Source organism: Chiloscyllium plagiosum, unplaced genomic scaffold (genome assembly GCF_037043375.1).
Source record: "Chiloscyllium plagiosum isolate Xiang-an unplaced genomic scaffold, Cpla_swu_hap1 HiC_scaffold_6, whole genome shotgun sequence".
Taxonomy (NCBI): domain Eukaryota; kingdom Metazoa; phylum Chordata; class Chondrichthyes; order Orectolobiformes; family Hemiscylliidae; genus Chiloscyllium; species Chiloscyllium plagiosum.
In genome coordinates, this window is record NW_028270144.1 from 77,136,851 (window position 1) to 77,162,610 (window position 25,760).

Consider the following 25,760-nt stretch of genomic DNA (forward strand, 5'->3'; position numbering starts at 1 on the left):
CCACACAGGCAGTTGCCCAAGGCTAGAGTTGAACCTGCATTCTCTGGCACTGCAAGGCAGCAGTACTAACCACTGAGCCACCATACCATTCAAGTGAGCTGCCTATGGATGCAACTAGCAGCTTGCGCCAAATATATCGGCAAGAGTTGAGGTCTAATTTTCGGCATTCTGAGGGCCTCAATTCCATCTTTTTGCAATGCTGAATCTTGGGATCAAAACAGATTCTAACCTTATTTCTTATTTGTGAAATCTTCCTAAAAGATAGCATACAGAAGATCTGAACCTTTCCAAAGATACCAAACTGCCAAGGTGCTCAGATGCAAAAGTCAAGGAACAAATCTTATCGAGATTTGAGCGATATGGGCTACAGTGAGATTTGTGGCAGAAATGGACAGATCTGGCAGCATCCACAGGGTGAGAAACAGAGTTGATGTTTCAAGCCCAGTCACCTGCCTAGAATGAGAGGTCATTGTTTTTGGATAATGAAGTCCATGAATCCATTGTCGACTGTTGGGAAAACCCACATGGTTCACCAATGTCCTTTAGGAAAGGAAACTACCATCCTTACCTAGTCTGGCCTATGTATGACTCCAGACCCACAGCAATTGATAGACTCTTACCTGCCCTCTGGGGCATCTGGAGATGGGTAATCAATGCTGCCCTAGACAGGGACATTCTCATCCCATGAATGAATATGAAGAAAAAAACAATATTTGTGGCAGATTTAAAACAGAGGTAAGGAGAAATTACCATTCCAAATCTGTGGAATTCATTACCCCAGAGTATGATGGAAGCTGGGACATCGAGTAAATTTAAGGAGATAGACACATTTTCAATTAGTAATGGATTGAAAGGTTATGGAGAGTAGGCAGGAAAGTGGAGTTGAGGCTGAGATGAGGTCAGCCATGGTCATACTAAATGGTGGAGCAGGTTTGTGAGGCTGAATTATTTTCTCCTGTTTCTACTTCTTATGACCCTTTGTCCTGACGAATGCAGGGTAGGTCATTAATGAAGTGAGTTTGGTGAGATAAAATGAGAAATCCTGCTGGGCCTCGCATGAGAAACTCTCCAAAATACTTGACTCAACTTGATGCAACTAGCACTTGGCCAAAAAAAAAAGATTCAGCCCAATATGTTCATTCAGTTGTGTTTAGATCAGAGTGGTGCTGGAAAAGCACAGCAGGTCAGGCAGCATCCAAGGAGCAGGAAAATCAATGTTTTGGGCTTTTGCAGATGCTGCCAGACCTGCTGAGATTTTCCAGCATTTTCTCTTTTGGTTTCAGATTCCAGCATCCACAGTAATTTGCTTTTATTTATGAGTTGTGGATGGAAGCAGCTTTCTGTCCCGTCAGATCACGCTTTGTACCAGCTGGTCAGTTGTGTGTTAAGAATAAGCTGGTATGGACTGGTATGACAGAGTCTGCCACCTTTGATTTAGAAGAAAAATTAGGCTGAATTTGCTGACTTTTTTTGGGAGGGGGAGCTCTTCTGGTCTTTTCAGGTTCGGCTCATCTGTTGGGAGGCTCTTCAAAACAGACAGGCAGGCAGGTATTGGTCATGGGGCAAAAGTGAGGACTGCAGATGCTGGAGATCAGAGTCTTGATTAGAGTGGTGCTGGAAAAGCATAGTAGGTCAGACAGCATCCAAGGAACAGGAAAATCGACGTTTCAGACAAAAGCCATTCCTGATGAAAGGCTTTTGCCCGAAACCTCGATTTTCCTGCTTCTCGGATGCTGCCTGACCTGCTGTGCTTTTCCAGCACCACTCTGATCTAATCTCTGGTTTCCAGCATCTGCAGTCCTTACTTTGCCTCATTCAGTTATGTACCTAACATAGGTAGCAGTCTCACATAATTTCTCCCAACATTTTGTTCCTACAAGCTATCTTTTAAGACAACATTATCTCCAGAGTTGGATATGGGGCAGGACACCTGCATTCACATCCTATCTGCGCTTTTGGAAGTGGAGTCTCCATGACACAGTGAAAATCCTAGTCAGAGAATCATAGAATCCCTATAGTGTGGAAGCAGCCCATCAAATCTCTGAAGAGCATCCCACCTAGACCCAACCCCATAACCTGCATTTCCCATGGCTAACCATCTTGCCTGCACATTCCTGGGCGCTATAGCATGGCCAATCCACCCAACCTGCACATCTTTGAACTATGGGAGGAAACCCATACAGACACAGGGAAAATGTGCAAACTCTACACAGGCTGTCACCTGAAGTGGGAATTGAACCCAGGTCCCCGGCATTGTGAGGCAGTGCTAACCATTGTGTCCCAAGGTCTTGACTGCAAAGAGGATACATCCATTCTGATCTTTGCCTGTTAGTACTTTGTGAACAGAGGAAAATAACAAATCTACATCCTACAACATAACCATCCTTAAAAGAATACAAATGCAAAAGACTATGAATGCTGGAACTTTGAAAAGAAATACATAAAATGCTGGAAATACTGATCAGGTTTGGCAGCAATGGGGGAGAGAAAATAAGAGCTAACACCTCAGGTTAATGACCTTTCATCAGAACTCCCAAAAATATTACTTAAGTTTCATTTGCATTGCTTTGTCAATGCTGCTCTCTCCTTTTTTTAAGATTACTCACAGTGTGGGAACAGGCCCTTCAGCCCAACAGGTCCACACCAACCTGCCGAAGTGCAACCCACCCCAGACCCATTCCCCTACCTCTAACACTACAGGCAATTTAGCATGGTCAATTCACCTAACCTGCACATTTTTGGACTGTGGGAGGAAACCGGAGCAAACCCACACAGACACGGGGAGAATGTGCAAACTCCACGCAGTCAGTCACCTGAGGCGGGAATTGAACCCAGGTCTCTAGCATTATGAGACAGCAGTGCTAACCACTGTGCCACTGTGCCACCCATAATCTGCCCTCTGTGGGAGTTGTATGTACATTTTCTTCCTTGACAAAATGATGCTTGTTATTGTCAATCACATGCATTTTAATTTGACAATTATTTGAAAATTCTCGCCAGCTTTCTTCAAGAATTCCCGCTGAGATAGCAAACTTTCAGTTTCTACATGCGCAATGTGGGATGCTTATTTATTTAATTGAAATCTTCCATGATTAGACAATGCTGCAGATTGCCATTCCCTTTTAAGGAATAATCTCGTGATGTGACTAAACCTTATTCAGTGTTGGAAAGCGGGATCCAAAATTAAAGAACTGCCGTCACTATGTGTGTTACTTTCTTTGAAACATTCACACGTCTGGTAGCATCTTTGAAGAGAGAAACAAAGTGAATCTTAGGGGCCAGTGGTTTGAGCAGTGTGGGCTATGGTGAAGTGTGTGGCAGAATTAGACAAGAAGTTCAGTGAGGCCCATTTTGACATCAAAATCATCTCACTCCATCTTTTAAGCTTTTCACAAGTTACATGGTGAGATTCTCACTAGGCAGTAGCAGGATGCCAATTGATGTCATGACTGATTGTTAAACGCCTTGTTAGCTGTCAGAAAAATACAACAAAGAAACCAGAGTAGACAGATGGTTGCATTGATGCAGCTTCTGGACAATGAGAGCCAAAGTACTCCATATGCCTGTCTGCGTTGCTCCCTATGCATTTGGTTGAACTCCCTGGTTGCCATAACCACTGGATCACGTACTGCCTGATCCTGATCAAGTGGCTGGTCTCTGTCAGTGTCTGAGAGCTCGTAGACTGGGGTAGCTCTACCTTGACCAACTGCAGAGCTGTCACAGTGAGGTGTTCACTAGCTTGTGGATCTACACTCTCTATGTGTATGGTTCCCACCAAAGTGTCGGTATTTGGCTGGTGGTGGTAGTCTTGCCAAAGCTTCCTCTGAGGTGTAAATAGTCTTATTCTCAGAGGTGCGGGAGGGCAGTTTTCTGTAAATGTTCCTTCTCTGCAGGGATCACCAGGAAGCGTACGAAATTTGCATGAGAGAGAAGATATTGCAGCCAGAGTGCAGTATGATGATTGAAAGTTATAGCGGGGGTAATGGGAGAATGAGCAGCATGTATGGCACAGTGGTTAACACTGCTACCTCATAACGCTGATAACCCAGGTTTGATTTTAGCCATGGGTGACTGTCTGTGTAGAGTTTGCATGTTCTCTCTGTATCTGCATGGGTTTCCTCCTACAGTCCAAAGATGTGCAGTTGAAGTGGATTGGTCATGCTAAGTTGTTTACAGTATCTGAGGATGTGCAGGCTACGTGGAATGCTGGGGTAGGCATCTGGGTAGGATGCTTTCTAGAGGGTTGGGCTGAATAGCCTCTTTCTGCACTGGAGTGATTCTAATGGTATTGAGATAAGGACTGACTGTTCAGTGAAACATGAATGTCTCTGCATTCCCTCAGGAGTCATCTTGAGGTGGATGAGGGCCAAGATTCTCTCCTCTTCAGCATCTCAAGAAGGGTCACTGGACTCAAATGTTAACTTTGTTTGTTTCTCCACAGATGCTGCCAGACATGCTGAGTTTTTCCAGCATTTTCTGTTATTATTTCAGATCTCTGACATCTGTAGTATTTGGCATTTAATTCATTTGAAACATTTCCGGTTGCTGTTTGGCTGACTTTCTATTATTCCAAATTCTATTATTCTATCCTCTGCCAAGCACATCATTTTATTTAAATCGACATTTACAACATTCTACAGGATGTTTCAGCTTCTTTTCATACCTCACCTCTCCCGATCTCTCTAATTTCTTTTAGATCCATAAACCACTGAGATAATTTTATCATTGCTGACTTCATTGTCATTGAACAAAGATATACTATAAATTCGTAGTTTACAACCTTTTAATGTGCTCCTAAAGGGCATTATTCAATCTAAAGCAGACACCCATTAAAACCTCCAGGCCATAAATGAGTTTGAAATTAGGCCAGATGCTTCCACCTTGGATGTCTGATTACAATCATAGAAATTCTACGTTGGTGTTATGTTGCTATTTAACCATGGGAAACTAGCTTTACCTTCAGGAAATGACCCCAACATAGAGCTTTATTTGGCTATCATCAGCACTTGCCCCGCTATGTAGCTGTACTGTTGATATGGGTGGTCCAGTTAAGTTTCTATGATTCTGATCAATAGTGACTCCAGGAAATTCTTGATGGAGGATTCTAAGATGTTGATGTCATGAAGGGGCATCTGAGCCATTTTCATTTGTAAATTATCATTTTCATTTCAAATGTATTGCCTGCTATTATAAACCTAAACCTCAATATTTAATACTTTCTTTATTATTGAAAGAATTGTATTTAGAACTTCACTTCCGACCTTAGAGAGGAGGTATTTGATAAAATAGCTGATGAAAATTGAGTTGTAGATACTTGCCTGAGGAACCTTTATAGTACTGGGGCTAGAATGGTTGGCTACTCAAACATTGCATCCTCCCTCTGCCATATATGACTGTAACCAATGGAGAATATTAAGCCAGGGGTGATAGAGGTTTAGAACTTGCCTCCATAAATGTTGGATGATGCTGGTTCAATTTGCAATTTTAAATCTGAGACTGGAAAACTTAAATTAGCCAAAGGTAATAAGGGACTTAACACAAAAATGAGTACATGGAATTAGGTTACAGATCAGTCATGACTTTATTAAATGCTGGAACATGTTTAAAAAACTAAATGGTCAACTACTCCAGAGATCACCAATTACATAGATACCAGTCTTCAATTTGATTTGCATGATAGCAAGAAATGGCTAAACTCACTGAATAGAACAATTACTGCTGGCCCTGACAATATCTTGACTGTAGTGCCAAAGATTTGTGCTCCAGAACTACCTCTACCTTCAGACAAGCTGCTCCAGAACAGGTATAGTCTTGATATCTGCCCAGCAAAGAGGAAAATTATCCAGATGTATTATTCATCTTGATACCCCCACTGTCCCAATCTATCTGCTCTTTTAAGTGATATAAGGTGACATTACTAGTACTATCAAGGGAGCATATTCACCAATAATCTGCTCACTGACAATTTAACCAAACTGGACCTCTTGACTCCAGGCCTCATTACTGCATTAGTTCAAACACGAAAGCTGAATTCCAGACGGCACCTTGAATGACTGCCTCGAGGCAGCATTTGACCAAGTCTGGTATCAACAAGTTCAAGTAAAGTTGAAATCATTGGAAATGAACGGAAACTTTCTATTCTTTGGATTCATACTTGGCTCAAAAAAATAGATGATTGTGGTTGTTAGATACCAGTCAGCTTAGACCCAGGAGTTCCTCAGGATAATGACTTTAGCCCAACAATCTCCAACTGCTTCATCAATGATCTTCCTTTCATCATAAAGTCAGAAGTGTGATGTTCACTGATGACTGCACAATGCTTTGTTCTGTTTTCAATAACTCAAATAGTTGAAACAAGACTTTTGAAATATTCTAACCTCATTTATTAAGTGACAAGAAACATTTGCTATTCAAAAGTGCTAAGCAATGGCCATCTTCAAGAGTGAATCTAATCAACTCCCCTTGACATTCAATAACACTATCATCTATGAATAATGTTTTATTGTATGTATGGGTCAAAACAGCTTGAGTTGTCAAGTTCTTCTTGAGTTCAAAATGCTTTATTTAAAACCCTATATTTACAGCATTTGCAGCATAATAAATAAGCACATTATCATAAATTTTGATAGAGCTTCTTTCCCCTTAATCATGTGACAGTGGCATTATACATCATTAAACCCCACCATCATTATACATTCCACAACTTTCTCATTACTCAGCACTTCCCCCAAATCTGTAACTCTCTTATGAACATTTTCCTCCAAGATTTCATATTTCACAGCTTTCGCTAAATGGTGTGCTTTGCCCAATCTCCCTAATTTAGTTTTGATCTCATTCTGAAGTCCTGGATACACTACATTTGTCCTTTCCTTGATCTGAGAGTTTCCTTCTTGGGTGGTTGCAGAATTTTGTAGTTCCTCTTTTGCTTCTGAGAAATAATCCCATATTTCACACTTCAATGACATCAAAGCATTATAATTTCTCATCATCCCTTTATCGATTCTAACACTATACGACCTTGGCTGATTGAATTTTTTTATACGATCATTCTTTCTCTCTGTGTGATCTCTTTTTCATGTTTTACGACTACTGACATGTAGGCTTTAGCCTCTCCTTTGAAGTCTAAATTTCTCTCTGTTTAGAATAGTGGATATTTAACTTGAATAAAATTGCATTCAGGTTCAAATGTCTTGAATGACTTATTTGAAATTTGCTGTCCATTGCCTTGAACTACAACATCTGGTGTGCCATGCACTGAGAAGATTTTCTTGAGTGATTCTATCACTGCTTTTGCTCTGATCTTGAGTAGCAGTCGATGGCGGTAATGATGACCTTGCTTTTCAACTTGAATAAAGCCACTCCCTAATGGTCCATGATCTTGATGGAAAAAGTGAAGATAAAAGTGGTTTGTTCTTCTCTTCACCATACATGAAATGCAATTGTTCATCATTTCTTGCATGGAGTTTGAAATCCTTTGCCACCAGACTGACTGCTGCACCCTAGCACAAGATTTTATAATGCCCAAAGAATCCAGATAATGTCTCTGAATAATTTCAATCTAAATGCTCCTTGCATCACAAATCTCTCTTAGAAAACTAGCAAGTCTTTGATAACAGTAAGGTGTCTATGCTGCTCAAAGTGCTGATGTAGTGTACTAATCTTCATGTCTAGTCTGGGCAGCTTCTAAACATGATTTTCTTATCCAGCGAGATTCTACATCACACTTTTGTATTCCCAGATTTTTTTCAGTTTCTCTCTGTAGCCAATAAATAATTTATGACTTATGACATATGAGCTTCAAACTGTTCTGTGAAGTCTAAGTCTGCTTTCTCTGTTGCATTTATTGGTATTCTTCACAGTGTGCTGTCATCTGGTGCTTCCATTCAGTATTTTCAGTTACTGAGATGTACCTCATTCAGCCCAAAATCCTAGATAGCATCCTGGTTATTCCTTTTGCATTCAGAAGGGCAGCCAATGGTCTACAATTTGTTTCTATTTTAAACTGAAGGGCTATTGCATAATCTGAAAAATGTTTGCTTGCCCATATTCCTGTTCAAGCTTCTTTTTCACTCGGTGCATGCCAATATTCCATCTTGGTGAGTAATTTAGAAGCATTGATGTATACTTTCCACTTGAAATCTTACTGCCCCCATTCCTGTTGAAACTTGATCAGCTGCAATTATTACTATAAACATTTACTATAAACCGACCGACTCCCACAGCTACTTAGACTACACCTCCTCCCACCCTACCCCCTGTAAAAACGCCATCCCATATTCCCAATTCCTTCGTCTCCGCCGCATCTGCTCCCAGGAGGACCAGTTCCAAATCCGTACAATCCAGATGCCTCCTTCTTCAAGGACCGCAATTTCCCCCCAGACGTGGTCGACGATGCCCTCCACCACATCTCCTCCACTTCCCGCTCCTCCGCCCTTGAGCCCCGCCCCTCCAACCGCCACCAGGACAGTACCCCACTGATCCTCACCTACCACCCGACCAACCTCCATATACAGCGTATCGTCCGCCGTCATTTCCGCCACCTCCAAACGGATCCCACCACCAAGGATATATTTCCCTCCCCTCCCCTATCAGCGTTCCGAAAAGACCACTCCCTCCATGACTCCCTCGTCAGGTCCACACCCCCTACCAACCCAACCTCCACTCCCGGCACCTTCCCCTGCAACCGCAAGAAATGCAAAACTTGCACCCACACCTCCCCCCTTACTTCCCTCCAAGGGATACTTCCATATCCGCCACAAATTCACCTGCACCTCCACACATATCATCTATTGCATCCGCTGCACCCGATGTGGTCTCCTCTATATTGGGGAGACAGGTCGCCTACTTGCGGAACGGTTCAGAGAACACCTCTGGGACACCCGGACCAACCAACTCAACCACGCCATGGCTCAACACTTCAACTCCCCCTCCCACTCCACCAAGGACATGCAGGTCCTTGGACTCCTCCATTGCCAGACCATAGCAACACGACGGTTGAGGAAGAGCGCCTTATCTTCAGCCTAGGAACCCTCCAACCACAAGGGATGAACTCAGATTTCTCCAGTTTCCTCAATTCCCCTCCCCCCACCTTGTCACAGTCAAATCCCTCGAACTCAGCACCGCCTTCCTAACCTGCAATCTTCTTTCTGACCTCTCCGCCCCCACCCCACTCCGGCCTATCACCCTCACCTTGACCTCCTTCCACGTATCGCATTTCCAACACCCCTCCCCCAAGTCCCTCCTCCCTACCTTTTATCTTAGCCTGCTGGGCACACTTTCCTCATTCCTGAAGAAGGGCTTAGCCCGAAACGTTGATTCTCTTGTTCCTTGGATGCTGCCTGACCTGCTGCACTTTTCCAGCAACACATTTTCAGCTGCAATTATGGTTGGTAATGCAAATCAAAATCTATTAGGGTTTGTGATGAGAACAGAAGTTGTTGGATTTTGTCAAATGCTCTTTCCTGGTCAAAGTTCCAATGTCATTGTTGACTGTCATGATTTGGAGGTGCTGGCGTTGGACTGGGGTGTACAAAGTTAAAAATACCAGGCTATAGTCCAACAGGTTTAATTGGAAGCACCAGCTTTCGGAGTGCTGCTCCTTCATCTGGAGCAGTGCTCTAAAAGCTAGTGCTTCCAAGTAAACCTGTTGGACTATAACCTGGTGTTGTGTGATTTTTAACATTGTGGTAAAAACAATGACTGCAGATGCTGGAAACCAGATTCTGGATCAGTGGTGCTGGAAGAGCACAGCAATTCAGGCAGCATCCGATGAGCAGCAAAATCGACGTTTCGGGCAAAAGCCCTTCATCAGGAATTTTTAACATTGTTGACTGTGGATTAGAAGCTGTCTCATTTACTTTCTCTAAGTTTGTCAAAAACTTTCACATTGGTTTACCATTCCAAGGAATCTTTGAAGCTTGGTGATGGAAATTGTCTAATGGTCTTGATTTTCTGCGATAACAACAGCTTGAATCATATGCTTAAGAGATTTTATTTTCAATTATATGGAATCATATTTCTTAGTCAATCTTAATCCTGCATTCTGATGTACTTGCATTACTGTTCTAACTCTTCAGTGAGATTCTTCTTTTGTGACTCCATGTATTAGTATGTGATTCCTGTGACATATTATCCCATGTCTGCCTTCCATTGTGTTTGATATTGTTGTTTTAAAAAATTCTGGCACAGATACTATTTCAAAGGGAACTTGTTAAGCAATGTGCCAAATATAATAAAGGTAAGATAATTTCCAGCATTCCCTATTTGCATCCAGTTTGGTGATTAGGGTACTCGGAGATATTTCTACAGGACTTTCATCTACTGAAGTCATTAGGTGAATCTCACATTCCACTGCTTTATTCAATGTTGTTCGATCCATGTCGATTCTTACTGAATCATTCAGTTTTCATTTTGCAACCCTTCCTGAACACGATCTCGTTGGTACTCTATGTAATGAACTTATTTTATGCCTGAGCATTGAGTGTATTTCTTCTTTAATCTTCTGCAACAGTGGGTGTAGCTCTTCTTGATTGGTAAAGGCAAATTGACCATCCAATCTACCCTCCAGCAAACGTGCTGCCCTGCCTCGAGTGATCTACTAGCCTAGCAATGCATACTGCTTCTTCCAGCATCAAATCCTCACAGATGTTACCATAAATAGTGGAAATATGCAAGGGATTGAAGGTTAGGGATGATATTTCCAATACACAGGTGACATGTTTGCAATATTTTGAATCCCCAGCTGTATCAAAGAATTTATTTACAAGACTTAACAGACTTCAAATTTACATTTGAAACGGAGCAATCAAATGAACTCCTTTCATCGATTTATTAGTTGAGATATCTGCCAATGTGTTCTCTACTTCTGTCCAGAAAAAGTTTCCATTTACTGGTCAGTTTAAGTGTTGAAATTCCCTTTAGTTCCATGCTGTACAAAATCAATCTTATTGACAACCGAATGATTATTTGCCAGGACCTCCACCAGAAGGGGCTGATGGTGAGGGTGGACAGCTGGAGCAGTGGAATGGACTCTCACTGGAAACGAAAGCTGTCATTTATGGAATAAGGGATGATGGAAAAGGGAAGGATTACTCAATCCAATGTATCCTACAGAGATTTTTCCACAAATATTTAGTAAACAGCTTCATGTTTATTCTTAATTCTCTTCATGTTTGTAATGACCTAATACCAGTAGAATAAAGAACCCTTGCTTCATTTCCTTTGGGGCTTCCATGTGTTCAAAGCTCATGTTACAATAGGGTCCTAGTCATCTGTTCATGGTGTGAGAAGATGCTGAGAGAGAGCATTTCAAAACTTTCTTTCATGATAATGGCTACTCTGATTCCCACACCGACTGAGGTTATTATGAGGAACTCTATCTCAACAGCCCCCCTTACCTGACGTATGGTGACCCTCAGGTTAAACCCTCCAACAGTTGTCTCATTCTAATGAGAGCAAGGCCAAATGGTCCTCTGGTACTACAGTAACTTTATTGTTTACCTTGACCCTGAGCATCATTCACTGCATATCCTAAAAACTTGTGAAAACAGCCTGTGACCATCACTTTAACTCTGAGTATTACCCGGTCTATATGAGATTACCCTGGGAGGAGAAAGTGTGTCAAAAATTTACACAAAAATTGAAGCTAGCTGTTTCACATTGCTAATTTGTAGTAGACACTCAAGTGGTTTCCTCCACCAATAGGCTGCTGTCATCAAGCTAAAAACATGGTTTGCTGACCACACAAAGGAATGACATGATATTCCTGTTTCAGTGCCCAGGTTGACACTAGAAGTGTTGACCCTATGTCCCAGTGACTGACGGACCTTAGTAAACAGCATGCCATGTTGACCATTTGCAGTGTGCCATTCAAGCTTAACCAGCCTGTGCTTGCAAGCTTCATTCTACACAGACTATAGCTAGGCAGTGACACTGGACATTCAATGCTGTGTTGTTGATGCTCTCACCTGTTGCTGCGCTCAGTGGTGGCATTCACAATACATTTGGCCAAGATGAAACAGCGTTTAATGCAGAGGCAGGAAAAGCAGGCAAGTGAGGAGAGAACAAGAGGAGGGGGTTTGACTGGATAGGAGATATTAAAACACAAAAGGGATGCCTCTGCAAGGCTAAGGAGGCTAACAGTGCACCAGGAACAAAAGATGCATTCAGAGGATGTGCAAATGATAACAGCAAAATCATTACCAATATCTAGGGTTGAATTTTGCCCTCTTTGGTGTGGCACAATTAATGGCAAGAAAATGCAATGAGATTGGAAAAATCACATTCCAGAAGTTGAGAAAGGTTTTTTTTCTGGTGTTCCCCTCAAGACTTGAATGGCAACTTCTGAATTTTATCATTGAGGAGCATCTACTTTAGTTCCATGTAATTGCATATCATTAAAGCCCCATATGCTGAAATTCCTGGCATGTAACTCAAAATTAATAATCTGGAATTAAGAGTCTAACGATGACCATGAATCCATTGTCGATTGTTGGAAAATCCTACCTGGTTCACTAATGTCCTTCAGGGAAGGAAACTGCCATCTTTACCTGGTCTGGCCTCAGCAATGTTGTTAACTCATAGCTGTTAGCTGGGCAATTAGGGATGGGCAGTAAATGCTGGCCTAGCCAGTGACACCCTCATCCTGTGAATGAATAATAAAACAAAACCTGCCTTCTGTAACTTTTCAATTGCCTATCAAGGCTATTGTCATCCAACTGCTTCTTTAAAACAATGTTGTTGCATGGCAACCATCCTCCTTGACTCTTTGTCACAAACCAGCAGCCTCACCACATCATCATGCCTACTGTCAGACGAACTCAGATACACCTTTAATCCTTCATTTTAGAGTTCAGGGACACCTATGGTTTGCCTGCTTCTGCTAGGTCACTTTGAATGCAGAAGCAGTCACAGATTTCATGCATTTACAAAAGATGCTTTTGTGTTGACATGGACATGCATCTCACGGCTCTTAGCTTGTTTTTTCAGCACTCACTAAGTTTGCCACTTACTTGGAGGATCGTAGCTTCTGTATACTTCACATTGTATGCGCAGTATATGCGCCAACACATGGCATTTGTATCAAACAAATGACCATGTGTGAAAGTCAAGAGCAGCTGTCCTTAGTCGGATGCAGGATGATTGTAGTCAATCAGGGAACTCCACTACACTCAGTGAAAGGGCATGTCCAATTCTGACAGTTGACGACAGATTGAAGACAGTCAGACACTTGATCCTACTAGAGTCTGGGATCCACGTCCTTACCATGCATGATTAGCTCAGCAGGTCAGTGCAAACAAACCAGGAATTACAGGCTTGTCAGTCAGGGTTTCTACACTGTAATGTAATCTAATCTAATCATTTGCTGAAGCTTGCAACTTTTCTGGACTCAAGCACCTTGTGACTGCCACAGCTAAAGCCAAACCAGAAAAACCTGAACTGGGAGAACTCACCACTCCAATGTTACACGAGGCACTTCATGGGTCCCTTGGCACTTCTGTTTTTATTATCTCTCATAAAAAAGCTAAGGAGAAAATAACCTTGCTAAATTGACAGCACCATCACACAATTGAATGAACAGTACTGACTGAGATATCAGGAAAATTCACAATTCTGCTTTCTGGATGTAGGTTTGCTCGCTGAGCTGGAAGGTTCATTTACAGATGTTTCACCACCATACTAGGTAACATCTTTAGTGAGCCTCCAGACAAAACACTGCTGATGATTCCTGTTTTCTATTTACATGTTTGGGTTTCTTTGGGTTGGTAATGTCATTTCCTGTGGTGATGTCATTTCCTGTTCTTTTTCTCAGGGGTGGTAAATTGGGTCCAAGTCAATGTGTTTGTTCATAGAGTTCTGGTTGGAATGCCATGCTTCCAGGAATTCTCGCGTGTGTCTCTGTTTGGCTTGTCCTAAGGTGGGTGTGTTGTCCCAGTCGAAGTGATGTCCTTCCTCATTTGCTGAGATGCAAGTCTGGGTTTGGACCAATTTTTCCTGCAAGGAGACAATGGGATTGACTACGATGGAAGAATGGTTACTGATGGTACTTGAGCTGGAGAGGTTATAAGGTGTCCCCAGTGAGGGAGTAAGAAGTACAGAGAGCAGAAAGAGTTAATAGGTTTGATGATAAAGTGTGAGCTGTATGTCGGCACTTTGAACAACTTCTCCTTTAACCCCTCTCACTTTCTTCAGATCAAAGGTGTTACTATGAGTATCCATATGGGCCCCAGCTATGCCCCGCTTCTGTGGGGTACATTGAACATTTCTTTTCCTAGTCTGACTTGCATCCCTCCACACAACTCTTTCTCCAGTCCATCAATGACATCATTAGGGCTACTTCTGTCTCTCATCTAGAATTGGAAAACTTCATCAATATTACTTTCAAATTCTATTCCTTTCTCATTTTCACCTGATCCATCCAGCACTGACACCTCCCTACCCTTCATTGACATCTCTATCTCCATTTCTGGGGATAGGCAGGCCATCAGTATTAATTACAAACTCACCGAATCCAACAGTTATTTGGACTATACATCTTCACACCCTGCAACCTGTAAAGACTTTATTCCATTCTCCTAGTTCCTCCATCTCTGTTGCATATATTCTGATTATACCAACTTCAGTAAGGGGGCCTCTGAAATGTCCATCTTTTCCTAAAGTGAGGATTCCCTGTTACTATGGTTGATAGAGCCCTCAGGTGGGTCTGACCCATTTCCTTCCCTCCCTCAACAGCAATAGAGTCCCCTGTTATCCTTGCTTATCACCCCACCAAACTCTACATCCAAAGGATCATAAGCCACCATTTCTGCCACCTCCAGTGTGATGCCACAATCAGACACATATTCCGCTCCCCCCTCCCTTGTCAGCCTTCCACAGGGACTGTTGCCTTCAGGACACCCTGGCCCAATGCTTTTTCACTCCCAACACATCCTCGCAGCCCCATTGCACCTTCCCCTGCAACCACAGAAGGTGTAACACCCTGCCCACTTACTTCCTCCCTCTCAGTGTCCATCAGCCCAAACACACCTTCGAGGTGAAGCAGTGATTTTCCTGCCCCTCACTCAATCTAGTTTTCTGTATTAATTGCTCACAACGTACTCTCCTCTACACCGGGGAGACAAAACGCAGACTGGGTGATCACCTTGCCCTCTTTATCTGTAAAAATGACCCAGAGCTTCCTGCCGGCCACTTCAATACGCCATTGTGTTCCCATGGTAACATTTCTGCCTCAGGCAGTGTTCCAGCAAAGATCAATGGAAACAGAAGGAACAACACCTCACCTTACAGCCTTCACAAGTCAACACCAAGTTAAACTATTGCAGAACACTCCATTCCTTGTCCATTACCTATCTCCACAACTTTTGGTCCTGTCATTATGGCTAACCCATTTTCAACTCTTCATATTGCTCACTATCAGCTGCCTAGTTTCTCTGTCCTGAAGAAGGGCTTATGCTCGAAACGTCAATTCTCCTGTTTCTTGGATGCTGTCTGACCCGCTGCGCTTTTCCAGCAACACATTTTTAAGCTCTGATCTCCAGCATCTGCAGTCCTCACTTTGTCCTGGTTTACTGTCAGCATTTCCTTTCTCCACATTCTTTTCTCCCTCTTCCTCTGTCTCTGTCTCTCTCTTTCTTTGGGTTCCCTCTCTACCTGTCTACTTAGTTTTCCCTGTTCCCTCCACCCCATCAGCAGTAATACCTCCTTCTCCTAACTGCTTCTGCTTCTGAAGAAGGATCATCTGACTTTAAATGTTTCCCTGTTTTCTCTTCACAAATGCTGCCAGACCTGCTGAGGTTCTCCAAACAAATTCTGTTTTTGTTTGTATCAGGACCCAAATAACTTCCTTACTGTGAACTGGTCACTGGATCATCAGCTCCTGGGCATTGACACCCTGTAGTAAGGGGTGACCATCACTGTTGGCCATGACCAATACCTAGATTAGAGTGGTGCTGGAAAAGTACAGTAGGTCAGGCAGGAATGGCTTTTGTCTGAAACGTCGATTTTCCTGTTCCTTGGATGCTGCCTGACCTACTATGCTTTTCCAGCACCACTCTAATCAAGACTCTGATCTCCAGCATCTGCAGTCCTCACTTTTGCCCCATGACCAATACCTGCCTGCCTGTCTGTTTTGAAGAGCCTCCCAACAGATGAGCCGAACCTGAAAAGACCAGAAGAGCTCCCCCTCCCAAAAAAAGTCAGCAAATTCAGCCTAATTTTTCTTCTAAAACAAAGGTGGCAGACTCTGTCATACCAGTCCATACCAGCTTATTCTTAACACACAACTGACCAGCTGGTACAAAGCGTGATCTGACAGGATAGAAAGCTGCTTCCATCCACAACTCATAAATAAAAGCAAATTACTGTGGATGCTGGAATCTGAAACCAAAAGAGAAAATGCTGGAAAATCTCAGCAGGTCTGGCAGCATCTGTAAGGAGAGAAAAGAGCTGACGTTTCGAGTCTAACTGACCCTTTGTCAAAGCCAGTTAGACTCGAAACGTCAGCTCTTTTGTCTCCTTACAGATGCTGCCAGACCTGCTGAGATTTTCCAGCATTTTCTCTTTTGGTTCCATCCACAACTCGTTTGCTCAGTCTGTAGTGTAGCATGCTGCGGTTGATCAAATGACCACCACATTTGGTGAATGAATGAATGAACAGTGAATGAATGAATGAATGAATGAACGAACCTATTTCGGCGCTGTCTTTGTGAGTGTGTGTGTGGTGCCAATTGGAGTGCAGGAGGTTTTGCTGAGCTAAAGTCTCCCCTGAAGAGGGCGACGTGGTCAAACATTTCCCTGGTCTTGCAGCAGCCTGTCTGAGTGGCACGCATTTCCGTCCCTCACTGACGCTGTCTGCGGGGCTGGGGAGAAAGGAACCGACACGGCGGAGGCTGGGGGCAGGGGAGGGGGGAGGGGGGAAAAGGAGGAGGGAAGGGAGAGAGGAATTGACAGATTGAAGGGAGCTGCGCTCCTCACAGCCGCTCTGTGGACAGGTTTCCTGCTCAGCCCCCAGGAGTGGCGAGTCCGCTGAAGTACTTTGAAGTGAGCGGGATCGCTGTGTGCTCGTCCCCCTGAACCGCAGGTCCCAGCAGCTCGACCGGGGGCTTGGCTGGATGCGGCTCCCAGCCTGTGGTCATGGGCAGAACCTTCCCTCGCATGGCAACTGTTCTCTCGGTGTTGTTGTCAGGATCTGCCGTCTTCTTGAAGTGAGGGGGAGGCAAAGATTTCAGAATTAACTCGTTTCGGTGGAGGGTTCAAGTGCCTTGGAAATGGGCAGCCGCTGTTTGATCATGCTGAGCTTTCCCCTTGCAATGTAGACACAAACTTCTCGTCTGGAGTCAGAGGGAAGGGGCGGGGTGGGGGGGTGGGGGGGCAGTTTTATTTCTGTTAGAAACGTGAATCCTGACCAGGCAAGAGTGTGGGAAGAGTGAGGTCAGGTCAGATCTGAAAGTGTCAAGGAAGAGGTTGGGAGGAGGACAGCTAAGTCAGATGCTTTTGTTTCATTTCTCTTTCCATTTGTATTTATGTTGCAGCCGCCTGGTCTGAGCCCTGGGAGTTCAGGAGGGGGTTCAGTCTGCATGGGGAGACTTTCAAGGCTGTGTCAGTCGGAGATGGGGATGCGCTGGCAGCCCGCACTCAGTTAGATAGATGCAGCACATTGCTGCTGCTGTTGGGTTCTGACTTTTATTTCCAAAAGAGGGGGGAGGGGAAGGGGGTGGGGGGAGGAATGCAGCGTGTCAGTCAACAGCTGGTTAGGTGGGGGGGTGGAATGTAAGTAAGGGAGAGCACTGTCCCCATTCTCTCCCCCCTCTCCCCTGCCCTCTCCCCTGACCCATGCTTGAAGATGGACGAGTCTTCCCTGCTGGACTTGCTGGAGTGCTCGGTGTGTTTGGAAAGGCTGGACGCTACTGCTAGGGTGCTGCCCTGTCAGCACACCTTCTGCAAGCGCTGCCTGGAGAAGATTGTCAGCTCCAGGAGCGAGCTGCGCTGTCCCGAGTGCCGGATCCTGGTGGACTGTGGCGTGGACGAGCTGCCCGCCAACATCCTGCTGGTGAGGCTGTTGGATGGCATTAAACAGAGGCCGAGGAACGGCAGGTCGACCCCTACCTCTGGCCCTGCGTCTTTCCCCTCCGGAGGGAGTGCCGCGTGTCCTGCTCCAGCAGCTCTGGGGACAACAACGAGAGAGCATCCCACAGCCAGTAACCGGAGCTCTCCAGGGAAGGTAATGTGCTGGCTTTATATTTCTGTCACTCCAGTCTACATTATCTGCTGTGTCATTTACTGTTTTGAGACCATGACAGGCGTAAATCTGGGGCTTCATCTGCTCATTAAACCCTTTGAAAGGAGCACCTTCCAATTTGGGATTATTCACTATTGTCACGGACTTTATACAATCTCCCAGACCAGCTCACAGGATTTGTCTAATTCATGTAAAGGTTCTTGATTTCGCTCCCCTTTTGATATTCCAGTCTCATTCTTCCCCTTGCAAGTGGTCCAATGTTAATTTTCAGTATGTTCTTCTGGACTGTCAGGAAAGCGATTGTATTCGTGTCTGCGACGATATCTCTGCATGTCCATGTTTCAAAGAATAGCAGACAGTTATAAAATGTGAACCTGCATCAGCCTGTGTCAAAGTGACATAAATGGATTCCCCTACTCAAGAGTTAGACAGCTTTCTGGGCAAGTGCCAGAAAGTTTCACTGAGGTGGATGAAGGCTTCCTGTGAAATGGGATATAACCGACTGACTCTTAAAAAATGTGCTAAGGTTATCAGGTCCCTGAGGGAGGGCCCCACCGCCAAAGCCTGTTCCTTTAGAGAAACAGGAACTCGGGTGACAAACAGGTGGATCAATGAGTGGCTCAGTTTATGCTGCAGTTACTGTATCACCTGAAGCTTTCAACTCTAGGTCAGTTTATTTGCAGAGGTTTAGGAAAAAAACAAGGTATTATATTATCAACTACCTTTTTGGCAGCTTGAAGAATAGATGCAATGTGTGGGTAAGTGGCAGCATGTATTGAGGAAAGTGGCAGCACACTTGAGTGAAGACGAATATTGCAATCCCTGAAAAGGTCAGGCAGCATCTGTGGAGAAGGAAATGGTGTTAGCCTTTCCAGTTTCATATAACGAAAAGATATCTTGCCGAAACATGGAGAGGAATTTTCCCAGACTGGTGGAGGAGGATTTATGTTTGGAAAATTGCAGGAAGTAAATTACATTGGGAATCCCAATGTGGCTTTCCCAGAACTGAATTGGCACTGTAGCAGGAAGCCAGTTGAGACACTTAGGTGTGGCGTTGAAAGGTCAGGAGCAGTCAGATGCTGATGCTGAAAGGAATAGATCCCTCAGGCTAAACTCGATTTTGTATGAGGATAGCAACTTGATATCACATCTCTGAAGTGGCTCAGACGCCACTGAGGGACAAGTGGCCCCTATCTTATTTGTGAGATTGTGCAGCCATGTGCCTGTGCATAGAAGAAAGGCGATTGTGTAGCCTGTCCCAGGATGGATGTATTGTCTCGGTTGAACTGGTGTCCCTCCTTATCTGTGTGTAAGGATACTAGTGATGGTTGTGTCTTTTGATGGCTAGTTGAAGAAAAAGACAGAACCAACTATAACTAGTATCCTTACACACAGACAACGAGGGACACCAGTTCGACTGGGACAATACATCCATCCTGGGATAATACATCCATCCTGGGACAGGTTAAACAAAGACATGCACAGGAATTCCTTTGAGGCCTGGCTATCAAACTGGAACACCATTGATATGGACCCCATTTACCAACTTCTCAGAAAAAGAACCAGAAATGATATCACCCACCACAACAGACACATAATTAGAAAGTGGGACAGTACATCAGTGCTTCAACAGAGGCTCACAGATGATGTTACCTAGCATGGTGACGAAACATCTGAGAACAAACCTTCCAGCTCAGTGAGCAAACTTACAACCTGAACCACAACCTGAGCTACAAATCACTGAAGTATCACACTCAGTACAGGGTCTCTAGGCTAAGGGTCAGCTTCCTGGACCTCTCTTAGTCAAAGTGCCCCAATGATTCCCACAGCTTGTGGTCACAGACCTCTGCACGCTGTCAAAGGAAGAGGCACCAGTAGACGCCCACTGCCCAAGCCTATCAAAATGACCAAAGCCCTCAATTACTTTCAAGTCATCGAGTTTTTACAGTATGAGAAAAGACCCTTCAGCCTATCATGCACATAGCAGTCATCCATTTTCCAGCGCTTCGCCTGTAATCTTGTATGCTATGGTGTTTCAAGTGCTTAAGGGTGGGAACCTTCCAGATACCCACAATGCTCTGGGTGAAAAGCTTTATCTTCAAACTTCCTCTAACCCCTGTGCTCTTTTCATTAAAACTGTGCGCCCTGGTTATTGACACCTCCACTATTGGGGAAAGTTTCTCCCTATCTACTCTGTCAATGCCGCTCAGATCTTGGTACATCTCTATCACATTCCCCCCCTCGACCCTCTTTGTTGTAAGGAAAAAGAAACAGCCTATCTGGTGTCTTTTCATAGCTAATCACCCCAGCCCTGACAACATCCTGGTGAACCTTCCCTGCATTCCCTCTAGTGAAATCACAACCTTCTTATAGCATCGCTACTAGAACTGCTTGCAGTACTCTAGCTGTGGCCTATGTAGTGTTACATCCAGCTCCATCATAGCCTCATTATTCTTGTATTCCATACCTTGACTAATAAATGTAAGTATTCCATATGCTTTCTTAGCCACCTTGTCTACTTGTTCTGTGCCTTCAAGGATTGCACATCAAGATCCCTTTGATCCTCTGTGCTTCCTAGTGACCTACTATTCAACTTATACTCCCTTGCTTTGTTAGCTAAAGTCACTGGGATAACCTTGCTTTCTCAATCTCATCCTCTCCCAAGGTATGATTCTCAAGTTAAAGGCACCACCAGTTACCTCTTCCTATTGAAAGAGGAGTCTATGGTCCTCTGGTACTCTCTCTCACTTGCACTTCCCTGGCTCATATGTTCTGTTTCACTCTGTGTCACTCTCTCTGTCTTTTTAGAGCTGGACCAGTAGAGGTGTGTGTATCTGTGCTGGTGGGAGGTTTTTTATGGTTCGCGTGATGGCGCTTTCTCAGACTGATGCTCTTCCTCTGAGGAATACTTTTCTTTCTCCCTGATCTCTTGGTGCATCGCCATCAATACATTTGTGGGTAATGAAAGACAAATTAGTGCTGCATGCAGATAAAGACCTATGCAGGTCACGGTCGTGGGTGGGAGGGGCATGTCAACCTAATGCAGTAATAAAGGATCTGAGTTGTGCCAAGACTCATTAGACATCCTTCATTGTTGCATTAAATTGACAACTCCTTCCCTCCCACCACAAAAACTCTCCTAACTGGACAGCAAATCTAGAGCTGTTAATTGGATAACTTTAGGAAAGAACAACTGGAAGATCTGCCAACTGATGGCTTAGGTAATGCCCACCAACCCCAAACGATTAAAGCAGTAAAATACTACCCATGAGCTCAGTTTCTCTTTCCATGGATGATTAGATTAGATTCCCTACAGTGTGGAAACAGGCCCTTCGGCCCAACTGCTTGGGACATATTGAGTATCTCTAGAATTTCAGTATTTTGAAACTGCAGTATTTTGTTTTAATGTTTGTTTTGTTTTTTCTTTCAATTCATTTATATTCAACTGATAGCTAAAATGGATAGTAATGTGAAAAACCGGGTACTGGTATTTCTGTATATTTCAACATGGATTCCAGATGCTGTAATGCATGACATGTAGAAATGACATACAAATTTAAACCTTGATGTTTTCAGAATTAAGTTATTTTTAATCTTAATTACATATGATTTAATTATTATTGTGTTCAATTTCGTTTGATGGATAGTGTAGAGAGAACGTCCAGGTATTAATCTCGGTAATACAATTAAAAGTGCACACAGTGGATTGTCTCAAGGTTACAGGGCATATGATTTATTACTTAGTGGTGGAGCTGTCACCATCTGCTCCTAGTGATTGTGCTGTGTGTGACACAGGAATAATGGGCCCGGTTCATTATTTGCATCATTTGAGTCACACGGAGGGCAAGTTGTCTTATTTGCTGGCATGTGTGAACACCTGATTTTGTATTTCATCATATTAATTAATTTGAAGCTTTCCATTGTGCTTTTTGAGAATAGTTTGGAAACTCACTATCTCCCTTGTTACCAACCATCATTCCCACTACCTATATCACCTGATACTGTACTGCAGTGGCGTACAAAAATCTACTTTTAACTCACTGGCCAAACTTGTAAAATTTATTTCAGTATTTAAGGATGAAATCAATTTATGTAGTATGGAGCCTTCTTTGTTCATTGTTACTCAGTTTGAAATAATGTTTTATTCTGGAGAAATGCCTTACAAAATTGCTTGACATTAGTATATGCACCAGACCATTTCTACATTTCAGAGCATATTGCTGAACTGTGTCCTGTAAATTTTCTGAAGAGATTGCACAGAATACTATTATTTCTCATCAGGAATTTCCTTAAACATTTTGACATATAGTTTAAATGGATCGTAAAATTTCTAAGAGATAGCTTTGTTACCGTAAGCATTTATAGATAAAATACAGGATTGCCGTAGGGAAGTAGCTTTACTCTGCCAGTTGCACAGATGTCAAATGCTCTCAGGCACTTTTCCCAATGTCATATTAGGTTAGGTACTAATTGTCAGCAAGCTATTTGATCTCAGGGAATTTTGTGGTGAAACGTGAGCCTACCTATACTTGGATAACTGTCCATCCATGTTTTGAGCACCAGTCGTTGGTTAACGATCTGCAGTAGGAACCTAATAATTTCCTGTACATACCTTGGGACACAGGAATTAACTATAGCATTGCTGCTCCCTCTGAGATTAACTAATCTAAACTTTGAGAATCTGGCTAATTATGATTCAATTACTTCTGGGATAAGTTGGCTGAACTATTGCATGAGAGTTTTCAACTGATGTTACGAAGTACAGTTATGCAGGGCAGACGAGAAGAGGCTGTTTAAACCCTTAACCAATTCATGATGAGATTTAAATTCAATGGTGCATTTTTCCACCCTGGGTCAGAGGATTGGCACCATTGTTCATGAAAAAATTGAAAACTATTCTCCCTACCAGAATGTAAGTTAGTCATTTTGCAACATTATTTGGCCATTTCTTGATTATTTTGAGTGAGATATTTTGAAATTTACCCATAAATACCCATTAATTTGAAATGTGTCCTGTGAACAATTCTATTGTTTGCTATCATGCCACTGTTATTATGTAACATCCCTCCTGACTGTCGTCAGCAGGCTGATTTTGATTCATACGTCGTTATTGCTTCATATTTAATTATTCTCAGGCAGCCAAAAAAAAGCTTTCCAACAGTCCTCTTCATCCTTCCACTGGGTGCTTCTTATTAAACACTTTAGGCTGACTGTTTTCTAAGTCTGAATCTGACTTGAGATGCCCATCTCCCTGGCTCCAGCATCCCCTCTCCACCCATTGGAGCAGACTGGCATTGCTCCTGTTTGAATGTGATTGATAAGTCTGCACTGTTAGAGTAATATTGCTTTGACTGAGGCTTTCTACAATGCTGCAATTGATAGTAAAATCCATATTTTATTGTTGTTTGGATGCACTTACACCAGCTGAATACACTGCTGATACAAATAGTTATAAATTGTAATAATGTCAGGGAATAGGATGTACACTGTACATGATTTTAGACAAAAGCATCATCATCCTGGGCTGTATTTAGGTCAAGGTTTGGGAGCAGGACACACAAATGCTGCTAATAAAACTGAAAGACATTCTCCCTGTCCTACAGTTGCCACCTCCGCCACCCCCCCCCCCCCTCCCCCCTCCCCCCCACCCCGCTCGCCATGCTGTTCTTTGTTAGGTTGCCATCATACTTCCAACAATCCCGTGTAGAATGTTGAAAGTATGCTGGAAGGATAATGCTAGTTAATATTCAACAAGAAATTTTTGGATGTCGAATGAAAAGCTATCCCAACTTAAAGAACATTCTTGTTTACTTTGCTAGTATTTTTGTAAAACCTTATGTCAAGTTTTCTGAAAGGTTTTCAATCCTGCAGGTACTGGACATTTGGTATTTTGATTTAATACTTCCATAAATGAAAATTATATGACTATTGTATCTAAATGTCTTTAACTGCCTTTTATTTTTAAGAATTATGCATGTCATGTAGGGGTAAAACTGAAGTCCCAGAGGACCATACAGACAACTGATGGTGAGTTTAAGCTGAGGATCACTATGCAAGGGGCAAAGTTGAGAAAGTGGAACCTTCATGGTAACCTCAGCTTGTGTGGTAACTGAACCTGCATTATTGGCATCAATCTGCATCACAAAACAGTTGTCCAGCCAACTGACTCCTTATTAAGAGGTTGCTTGAATTTATTGACCTCAATGTCCAAGTACAGTATGTGCAGAATGATTGAATAATGAGTCTCAGTTTTATTTTTATTACGTGTTTTTGTACTGACAAAATGATTGAAAGTCATTTAACAGCCCAGATACATTGCCAAAATGAAACTGTTTTGGAACTCAGCTATAGTTATATATGTAGTGATGGAACTCAGATCAATAGAGTGGCTGCAAAACCACTCACGTTTTTAAGGACAGTTCAGAATTGCAATGTGGATGCCTTTTAAAAAACAGGAATACAGTTTTCACTCTTGCATGCTATTTATGTAAATCCAGCCAAGAACATTGTAAAGTGACGTTGATGGTCCTCACATAACCCATTACTCTTTCTACTTCCAGTTTCTTCTGTGCTCCCCTAAGAAATGTCATTATAAACTTCTTCTCATTTCTCAGCGTTGTAATTTTGGGTCTTTCACTGACCGCAACACTTATACAGATTTTGGACCGCTGGGCCACTCTTTTCCTCCACCATTGCTTGATCATAATGTTTCCAAGAGCCATTCCTTCTGTTATGGGTCTTACCTTTGCTTACCCTCCACCCTAATCTCCAACAAGTGAGGAGCCTATAGACTTTATCAGTAAGATTAACAAAAACACTGCACCCTATACCTTCTCTAATTTCTTTCCTACCTTCCAACATGCCCTCTCCAAGCTCATCTTGTCTGAGTGACTACTTTCTGCTTCCTTCATCTGAATCCCATTAAAATGCTAGCCAACTAACTGCTGGGTGCATGGAATGCACTGCCAGCAGTGGTAGTAGAGTCAAATACATGTTGGAATTGATTCACCAGTCAGACTGGTAAGCCTCTGGAGGCCTCTGCCACAGAAAGTGATTGAGGGAAAGCATTGAAAACTTTCAAGAAAGAGTTAAATATAGTTCTTAGGGCTAAAGGGATCAAAGGTTATGAGGGGAAAAAGGGAAGAGAGTACTGGATTCAGCCATGTATACAGTGAGTGGCTGAGCAGGCTTGAAGGAGCAAATGACCTAGTTCTGCACCTATTTCTTTTGTCACTCTGTTTCTGTGATTCACAATCCCTGGCACAGTATCCATCCAGCCTTGCTGTCATTAGAATTTGGAACAGGTCACACAGTGCCCTTCATTTCTCCATTTTACCCTAAATTAAGTACACAGTCTCAATATATAACAATTTTGTAAAACTTCTGTTTTGTAACTTCTCCCCTCAAAAAGGAAAAGTTATTACCAAAGCGATAAGATTTCAAAAATACTATCCAAATTATAACCTTCCAAAAAGTCGATCACTATCTTGTTATATTCAATAAAATATATATTAAACAATCTATC

At 43.0% G+C, this 25,760-nt stretch overlaps 2 protein-coding genes across 5 annotated transcripts in view; one reads left to right on the forward strand and one right to left on the reverse strand.

Moving 5' to 3' along the window:
- edar (ectodysplasin A receptor) overlaps window positions 1-25,760 on the reverse strand; it is a 170,759-nt gene that overhangs the window by 133,469 nt on the left and 11,530 nt on the right. The window lies entirely within an intron of this gene.
- The window catches only part of sh3rf3 (SH3 domain containing ring finger 3), a 377,685-nt gene continuing 369,640 nt past the window's right edge, over window positions 17,716-25,760 (forward strand). For 2 of the 4 annotated variants that reach the window (XM_043691783.2, XM_087988130.1), the window contains exon 1: window positions 17,717-18,217. In XM_043691783.2, the coding sequence (XP_043547718.2) occupies window positions 17,840-18,217 (378 nt within the window). In that variant the 5' untranslated portion in view covers window positions 17,717-17,839. Of the gene's footprint in view, window positions 18,218-25,760 lie in introns of all 4 variants that reach the window. The other 2 variants (XR_015757438.1, XM_087988131.1) reach the window with 2 other exon arrangements.